This window comes from Rhododendron vialii, chromosome 2a, assembly GCF_030253575.1.
Source record: "Rhododendron vialii isolate Sample 1 chromosome 2a, ASM3025357v1".
Lineage (NCBI taxonomy): Eukaryota > Viridiplantae > Streptophyta > Magnoliopsida > Ericales > Ericaceae > Rhododendron > Rhododendron vialii.
In genome coordinates, this window is record NC_080558.1 from 46,368,468 (window position 1) to 46,377,626 (window position 9,159).

Sequence of the window (9,159 nt, forward strand, 5' to 3'; positions counted from 1 at the left end):
TTTGAAAATGCCACGTCCTTTCTTTATTTTATATCCACCCAAAACAAACCAAGCATCTACATATCCACTCTCCTATAAATTACTATGCCTTTTTATATATATTCTCTCATAATATATTCACCCAAAATTAATCCGGTCTGCTTGAGTTTGTTCGGTTTAGTTTTTTTGAGAGGTTTTGAGGGTAATGAATAGAAAGAGATAGAGTAACGAAACTAATAATTGGAGAAAAAACTTATTAGAGACAGTGTGTAGAGAGAAGGATTGAGTTTTGAAACCCAAAACGAACATGAACATCTTGACAAAAAGCTAACATCGATCGAACATCGATAATCACACGATCGAACAGAATTTATTCTGAAGTGCGTTCTCAAAATCAAATGCCGTTCATTTTTTTTTCCCATGAGGAGGGAGTGGGCGTTGGAAGTGCACAAGCTGTGGAAGAATTTGAGCAGGAGGGTGGATGAAGGAGTTTTCGAGCATCCGGAGTTGCATACTCTGCTTCCCCTGTCTAAGCCTGTTGTGGTTCCTGGGTCAAGGTTTAGAGAGGTTTATTACTGGGATTCTTATTGGGTAATAAGGTTAGTTTCTGAATTTTTATGTTTGGTATGCAAGAAAATTAAGATGAGAACAAATAGAATCGAGATTGTTTTGATATGTCTATGGTGGATCGGTCGATGAGGTAGTTTGAATGAGTGATATCGTTACGGTAGATAGTAGCACTAAGGAAATAGATAGACAACAACAAAAATTGACTTAAGGCCGTAGGTTTCTTGTATACCGCGAAGTACAATGCCCTTGCGGATCAAAAAAAAAAAAAGTACAATGCCCTTGACAGAATTCACTAGAGACAACAAATTCATGTAGCCAACCCCAGTTGATTGAGACTTAAGATTCGGTTTGGTTTGCTTGGGCTTAAGATGAATAGTTTGGTTGATGAAAAATCGAATCCAGAAAAAAAAAAAAAAAAACCCGGAAAGCGTTCTTAAATTCTCGAGGACTATTTTTGCTTAAAGCTTGTGTTTCAAAATTCTGAACTAAACAGAGAGCTTGTTTTTCTGTGTGGGACCAAACAAGAGTTCTGCACTATGAAGTGGTAGCTTGCTTGCTTTTATTTATTTCCATGAGTTTCTTTCAGCTTTTCTTTGTTTACTGGTTCGCTTGTGGAAATTTGAAAAGGACTTCTGTGTTTGGTTTAGGGGAAAAGTTCACCAACTTGGGTCCGGCCATGTGAATGTAAATGACCGAATTGAGTTGTTATGACTGATGTTTTGTCATCTAGTAATGACGGACTTGATGGAATAGGGGCCAATTGAAACCATGATGAGTTGGAAAGATTTGACCATACTATAGTTTGGTGAGTTATGAGAGAGAATTCCAAAAGAACGTCTCTGCAGTCTTGTGTTGAACTGCAGAGAGCCGTTTGTGTGATCTTGGCTTTCATAATTGTTTTTAATAGTCCGGTTTTAGAAAGACTATTCGAAGGAAGAGTTTTTTTTTCAAAATCGGGACCGTTGCATGCAAAGATGAACGATTGAGATGTAACGGCAGAGACCTCTCTGCAACTGGACTGTAGAGAAGCCGGGTCCATTCCAGAACTATATGATTTGAAATTACTGAAGACCTGCTTGGGAGTATAAGAATCATGATGCAAAATAAGGAAAGACTCGTAGAGATAATAACAATTGACAATATATGCTTATTAATTTTAATTTTCTTTCAGTTTCTCTTCCTCTAGTTTCTCAACCACCAAATAGAGGACATTCTAGGTGAACTTCTCCGTTCACTTCTCCGTTCTCCTCCAACGTGGAGGTTCTTCCTTCGCCGAACTTTCTCACCTCTTTGTTGGTGGGTATTCAGTTTCATTTTGGCTTTTCTCCTATGGTTTGAGCTAGATTTCCTTAAGGATCCTCTGCTGCCACATCTGTCACTGGGCTGCATCCAAACTCATTTTCGGTCTGCTTTGCACTATGTGCCCTTTGAGCCTACAATGTGCATGTGCTCGTGTCTAGGTGATTGGTGGTTTTTGTTCATTCCTGTATTATGTGATGAAAACGCTTGTAATGTAATGCCATCCGGCTTTGAATGAAATTTGCCATGTTCAAAAAGAAATCTACTTCCCAGGTTTCTTTCACTGATGTTTTTGTGCGACTTGGACTGAAATGTGCTGCAAAACCAGTGTTAGTCTCTTAACAAGGCAATAGGTAGATAATGCAACCGTGGACATGCATGTTTTAAAGTTACTTCTCGGGCATATTTCTCGTGGAACCAATTGATTTTTCATGCAGGGGCTTGTTAGTAAGTAAAATGTACGATACTGCCAAGGGGATAGTGAGTAATCTCATTTCGCTGGTAGATGAATTTGGATTTGTTCTTAACGGCGCAAGGAAATACTACACTAATAGGAGGTAAGTCCTTTTTCAACATTTAACTAATATATCCCTAATCTCTGTTTGCTTCCTCTTGTTGATAAACGACTAAGTTTGCAATTTCTTTTTTTTTATTTAAAGAATTCGTATCAAGTAATTAGTTCTAAATACTGTTTCTCGGTATCTATATTTTTAGATGCCTAGATGATGCAGTTTCATATCGAAATTATCTTGTGGATAAATTAACTACCAAGCTTACATCTTTCTTTCTCTCTTTTTTCATTTAATTCGCTGTCAAAATCATCTGGTTATTTCTAGAACCGCAATCTTTCTTCATGTACAAGGCATGATGCTGTTCATGTCATGTACAAGGCATGATGCTGTTCATGTCGGTTGAACCTGATGAACTCGTTAACCTTGTCACTACGAACTATTAACCTTGTTGGTTTCCAAAATGTCGTTATGAGTTTTGAGAAATTAAATTTCTCGAGGATTTATCAGCCCTTTATCCTTGTTCTTTATGATCAAAATCAACCGGCCATCAATTTGAAGTGAATAAAAAGAGGTAATAGAGACTGTTGCACTCCACTTAATGTAAGTAAGCTATATGAGTAGCTTTTCCGTAACAGGCGTTGTAATCCATGAAAAAATCAAATACGAATGTTGTTTTAGGAGTGCATCCTGTTTTTCTTACCTTTACTGTCGTATTTTTTCCGTTAACTACAAGTCTCACGGGACTTTGCAGCCAACCTCCACTCTTGAGTGCAATGGTATACGAGATTTACAGCAGGACCAGCGATATGGGCTTCGCCAAAACGTCTCTCCCCGCCTTGTTGAAAGAACACCAGTTTTGGAATTCAGGTGAACTGGAAGTCTTGTCTCTCTACCGTATCTGTTTATTCTTGATCATCTCAGTTGGTTTGTCACTTGTCTCCTTCCTACGGATCTTAAGACTTCGTATGTCAATCTGGTTCAATGGCCATTCACTTGGATTATTTCAGGATTTCATAGCGTGACAATTCTTGATGCTGAAGGATGCAATCGCACTTTAAGCCGGTACTATGCAATGTGGAATAAACCCAGGCCAGAATCTTCAACTATTGTATATGCTCTCCAGCCTGAATCTCATTTTTCTAACAAGCATAAAACCGTGTAATAAACTAGAAGCACCCAAAGGGGTGCCTTCGGATGCTACTTTTACTCCAAAAACAATGTGAATGGTCGAAGGGGCTCTACCCCGAGTTGAGCTCTTCTATAAAGTTCATAGGATTGAATGAGGACCAAAAGACCCTCTACTCGGAAAAAAAAACTGGGCAAAGGGCTCAGTAAACATTGGGAATAAGTTTTTCTTTTGGTGTCATATGCATCGTTTATAAAGACATAATGGAGTTCTTAGCTCGAAAACTTGTAACACTCGTCTCAGGACATGGAAACTGCTTCCGTGCTATCAAATGCTTCTGAAAAACAGCATCTTTACCGGGAATTGGCTTCAGGTGCAGAAACTGGATGGGATTTCAGCTCAAGATGGATGAGGTGGTTTTTTCACTTTGGACTTTAGGAAGCTTGGTAGCTTAATTCTGAGATTGGCTTTCTGTTGCTTTGCAGGAATGCTTCCGATCTCACAACATTGGCTACAACCTCAATCATCCCTGTGGATTTAAATGCATACATACTCCAGGTTTAGCACAGAACACCTCTAAAGGTCAAATTCATAAGACCAAATTCAAACAATCTATATAAATATCTTCATAAATGAACAATATGTATATTGTATACTAACGTGATTGTTTTCCGTATTGTTCCAGATGGAACTTAACATAGCTTTCTTGGCAAATGTTACTGGAGATAAGATTACTGCTGCACATTTTCTTGAAGCGGCCGAAGCAAGAAAACAGGCAATGAACTCTGTCTTTTGGAACGAAGAGATGGGACAATGGTTAGATTACTGGATCAGCGATAAAACTACGTGCAAGGTAGTTTCTGCGAGTGAGATCTATGATCGCATCCTTAGAACAAGCTTCTTCATTGCTGTGATTTCTGTTTATTTTTATGCTTTTAGGACAATTACAACTGGGTGGCCTCAAACCAGAATCGGAACATATTTGCCTTAAACTTCATTCCTCTTTCGATTGAGTCAGTCAACTCAGGTTTGTGATGCCTCATCTGAGATTTCTTGATGGGCTCTTTCATGTAATCACTTGAAAAGGCTCAACATCAGCTTGTCTTACTATTTACTTGTTAACGAGCTGAACTGAAACTACCAATCAGTACCTTTTTACCAACCCTATACCATTAAAATAGAGCCACCCAATACACGAAGCTCCTAATACTTCAGTGTCTCTGGGAAAGGGTTGGTTATATGCAACCTTATCCCCGCAAGCGGAAAGGCTGTATCAGTGACTCAAACCCGTGACCACTAGGTCACAATGGGGCAATCCTATACCATGGAGTATAGTATATCTATTGAACATAGTTTCTAATCTTGAGGAGGTACACTAAGAACACGTTTGTTGTCTCAATATGTGAAGATCTCGAATTGGTGGAGAAAGTTAGACAAAGTCTTCAAAGGTCAGGGCTGATCCGTGCTGCTGGGATTGCAACTTCTTTAACGAACTCTGGACAACAATGGTAAGCATGTTCAAAGTACCCTGAAAAGATCATGTACTTCATAAAGCTTAGACGCGATTTCACTGATAACACATTTCTATTGTGTTTTGAAATGTTTCATATAGGGACTTTCCAAACGGTTGGGCCCCACTTCAGCATCTCATTGTTGAAGGTTTGGTAAGTTCTGGATCAGAGGAAGCAAAGTCCATGGCAGAAGACATTGCTGTGAAGTGGATCAGAACCAACTATGTCGCTTACAAGAAAACGAATGCTATGATAGAAAAATACGATGTCGAAAAGTGTGGAGAATTGGGAGGAGGTGGCGAGTACGTTGCACAGGTAAGGATTATACTAGGCAAGTCATACCTAAAAAACTAGGAAATTTTGTCGGAGTATTAATCTCAAACTGGCTTATAACTTATAAATGACGTTTTTTGGTTGATAACAGTAACACACGGATTATATACGGCCGGCTCAACCAAATCATATTTGGAATATAGAGATTGCATTTTCCCCCCATTTTACTTTTAAGCTTTTTTGTGGAAACAAGTTCGTTTTTGTCATAGTCAAGGTTCTCAAAACGGGATACGTTTCATGTATCATCTTTCTTATTTTGTTCATTGTATTGGAAAAAATACTTTCACGTTTTCAACTAGCATATGATATGGTATAATAGTAGCAAATTTTAGGTATCATGTATCGTGCATCGCAACGTTAGCAAATTTTAGGTATCATGGTGACAAATGTATCGCAAACATGTCTATTGAAGCATTAGAAATATCAGTTTCACTTATAAAAATACCAAATCGTAAGATACATATCATTCGCGTATGGTACAATTTTCTTGAACATCGTATACATTTAGAGATTCATGTCAATTTTACCTCCAATTGCATGGAATTGGAAGGTTCGTTCGTGTTCAAAGAAAACGGCTTCTCGATTTGCTTAGCTAATACAATTCTGTTTCTGGTTTTCTATAATATTGCAGATGGGATTCGGGTGGTCAAACGGAGTTGTTTTGGCATTCTTGGAGGAATTCGGATGGCCTAAAGACCTGAAGATAGATTGCTAGTGAGCAAAGAAATTCTTAGATTTTCTTTATATTGCTATTGAGCAAGGAAATGAATTGAAGAATTTTCTTTTAACATCTTGAGAAAGCCATCAATTCCTTACCAGGTTTCTGGTCATTGGCCAAAAGTTGGAAAGCATTGCATTCTGATTTCTGATTGTGACAAGTATAAATGACATTCAAATGAATTCAAATCTATTCCATTTTGATAGCATGACCTTTTACTCGGAGGATTGGATTCTCACCGATGTTTGCGTTACTCAAACCGACATTCTCACTTCCGCTTCGTCCACCACCACCACCGCTCACACTGGTGCTCTCCTCTAAGGCAGAACGCTCCCCTACGCATGTATTTTTACATCCCACTACTACGGGCATAACACTTTTTTTTATTTGAACGGCAAAAAGAAATTTTATTAATCTTTGAAAGATCACAAAGACTAAAAGGACATGGAGGAAAGCAACGAGTGCCTATTCAAGACCCAAATTTTGATTGGCAAGACGCCAACCAAGAAGAAAAACCCAAGGGCCTAAGCCCAACACCTAAAAGGCCTCAAAGCCCAGATAACACAATGAAGATCAAATGGGACACAGCCCAAACACCCGAAAAGACCTAAAGCGGAACTACGGCATATCGCTTAGCCCCATGTTCTATCATATGTTTCACTAAAAAACAAAAATTGTATTCCTTGTTTTAGCTTTTGTGCAAATCCATTATCTTAGTCTGGAACTACAAAATTACAACCAAGAATGATATCGTTCACCCTTGTTACCTCTCTCGAATTAGTGGAAAATGCGTGACAGTGTGAGTCCCACAGAAGAATTATCTCGTTCATACCAAAACAAGTGTTGATTCTACAAGCCTCACACGATTTCAACCGACGAAGAGCTAGATTGTTCGTCCTCACGAAATTGGAGTAACTGATGAGAGCCAGATTGTGCACCCTCAACTGTACTTAGAATAATGGTGAGAACATAAACCTTAGTAGGTATAGACCCCCAGGCCCCAACAATGGAGGATTGGGATAGAACTACAAGATTCCAGAAGATTGCAAATTTTTTAGTACAGATTAGGTTGAAGATGGTGACACCAATTCTTGATTTGCTCTGGAGTCAGCACTGATTTTTTGGACAATGATCACACAATCATTTGCAAAGCCGGTGGAGTTAGTTGCCTGTTACTTAATTCTGTTTTTGTCAACATCAGAACTAATTAAAGAACTTGCAAAAGGTTAACCAATAAATAAAGAAAATGCACAAATGTGTTGCACATAAGCTTAATCTCAAAGAATTGGATCCTCTCATGTTGTTAATTTAGACCGGAGGAGACAGTCCGAATCTGGATCATCCATTGTTGCAATTAATAATTCGGACTTGCTCCGGTAAGAGTATCGGAGCAAATTCAAACCATTGATTATACCAATGTAAGGTCCAGATTTGGACCATCCCGTCCAAAACTTAGATCGGAGAGGATCCGAACCCAGTACTCTCAAACCCATATTCTAGATTTGTGGAAGTATGACATCCCATAAGACCCACCATATATTATCTTTAGGTCTAATTAGTTGATGGTGGGTAATGTACAGATCCTTTTAATCAGATAGATAAATGCACACTTCCACCAAAAAGCCTAATGTGGAGGAGATTAGCAGTACTGAAATATGTTTGTTTATTCATGCAAGTTAGTATATGAAATGGCCAAATTAAAACTCTCAATAATAGCCATTGCACATAAACAAGAGAGATGAGCCATCAGGTATCAACTACATACAGATACCAAATTGCTGAAACTTAGATCCATCAATAAACCAATCTTTTTGTATTGGAGAAATTTGGAATCTATAGGATCATTCCCTGTCAAAATATAGTTCTTAATTCTCCATCCATACATATATGTGTCATTTTCTTTTCTTTTCTTTTGGTGGAGTGTAATTTTTTAATGCAACTCCTTTTTGTAAAGATTCAGTACATCCATAGTATGATAAGGTGAAGTTGACAACCATATTCATTCAAAGGAAGAGAAAAAAAAAAACCTCCAACTAATGATTGGTTATCACAACCCATAACACTAGGAAGATATAAATGAAGCCAAGGAGGAGGTTAGATAAATAACTCACCAGGTTGGTCAAGTAGAAGTAAGACAGCAAGTAAGAGATTTGAATCTCACCGTCCATAAAAAGAAATCTTGGGGTTACTAGAAGTTTGCCCAGCCGTTAATTTCGTGGCTCCAAGGTTAGTCGTATGCTGCTAGCTCGATCACCTGATTATTTAAAAAAGCAAAAAAAAAAAAAAAGAAGAGGTGGTGAGATGATTAGCCTAATCTAACCAAAAAAAGCTAACTCAGGCAGAGAAATTGGATATGCTCTAAACCTAATTCTAAGTAGGAGGGACCCTGCTAGATTCGGGGTACCCACAGAAAAAAGTGTGGCAATCATTGAAGGCTGCTAGTATTCTAAATGGCACCAACAGGTACCCATTTTTGGTATTAAAATGAGCAAGTGGCAAGGCACGACCAGATGCACAATCACACACTTGGTCAAACGGAGTCGGCTAGCAACAGATGCACAGTACCAAATTGGTGATAGACTATAGAAAATCGGATAATCAAACTGAATTAAGTTACCAAATCTTAAGAGTCCATGCTGCCTATGAAGCATGGATGCTTCGAAAGCGGGCTGCTCTACAAGGCTGTAGAGCGGCCGATCTGGTTGTCCATTTGGGTTATGGACGGTTATGATTTTAATCCAAGCAATGGACGGCTCGAATCAATAGGAGCTCAGATTAAATTCGAACCGTCGAAGCCAAAATTGACGGCCGAATTGGCCGCCCTACAACCCCTATAGTGTAGGCTGCACTACAAGATCTCCAAATTCCCTTCCGATCGATACGCTCGCTACTCTTATAATTTGGGAAACTCTTTCTAGATTTTGGCCAATTAATATATTTGAATTTCAAATTCATCTTGACGAGAGAAACCAAAAGGGAAAAAAGAAGAACCGAACATGAATTAATGGAAATTCGAAAAAGAGACAAGGGACAAAATTTTTGGAAATGGAGTGAGTCTACTTAGCAACTCGATTCATTAGATCAAATGATGGAAGATCGTATGTTACTTAT

At 38.5% G+C, this 9,159-nt stretch overlaps 1 protein-coding gene across 1 annotated transcript; it reads left to right on the plus strand.

Annotated features, from left to right (window-relative positions):
* Window positions 1-399: 399 nt before the first annotated feature.
* On the plus strand, window positions 400-6,148 carry LOC131317951 (probable trehalase). The gene is made up of 11 exons (XM_058347671.1): window positions 400-578; window positions 2,286-2,405; window positions 3,112-3,227; window positions 3,368-3,468; window positions 3,790-3,899; window positions 3,972-4,044; window positions 4,172-4,339; window positions 4,426-4,513; window positions 4,895-4,994; window positions 5,099-5,312; window positions 5,962-6,148. Exons 1-11 carry the CDS (start codon window positions 400-402, stop codon window positions 6,043-6,045), a joined length of 1,353 nt encoding a protein of 450 aa, XP_058203654.1. The 3' UTR covers window positions 6,046-6,148.
* The last annotated feature ends 3,011 nt before the right edge of the window (window positions 6,149-9,159 follow it).

Excerpts from the sequence above, each read along its gene's own strand:
- LOC131317951 (XM_058347671.1), top strand. The coding sequence starts at position 400 with ATGAGGAGGGAGTGGGCGTTGGAAGTGCACAAGCTGTGGAAGAATTTG. Across the intron at positions 2,406-3,111 it reads AAATACTACACTAATAGGAG|CCAACCTCCACTCTTGAGTG; the intron begins GTAAGTCCTTTT and ends GGGACTTTGCAG. Across the intron at positions 3,900-3,971 it reads TTCAGCTCAAGATGGATGAG|GAATGCTTCCGATCTCACAA; the intron begins GTGGTTTTTTCA and ends GTTGCTTTGCAG.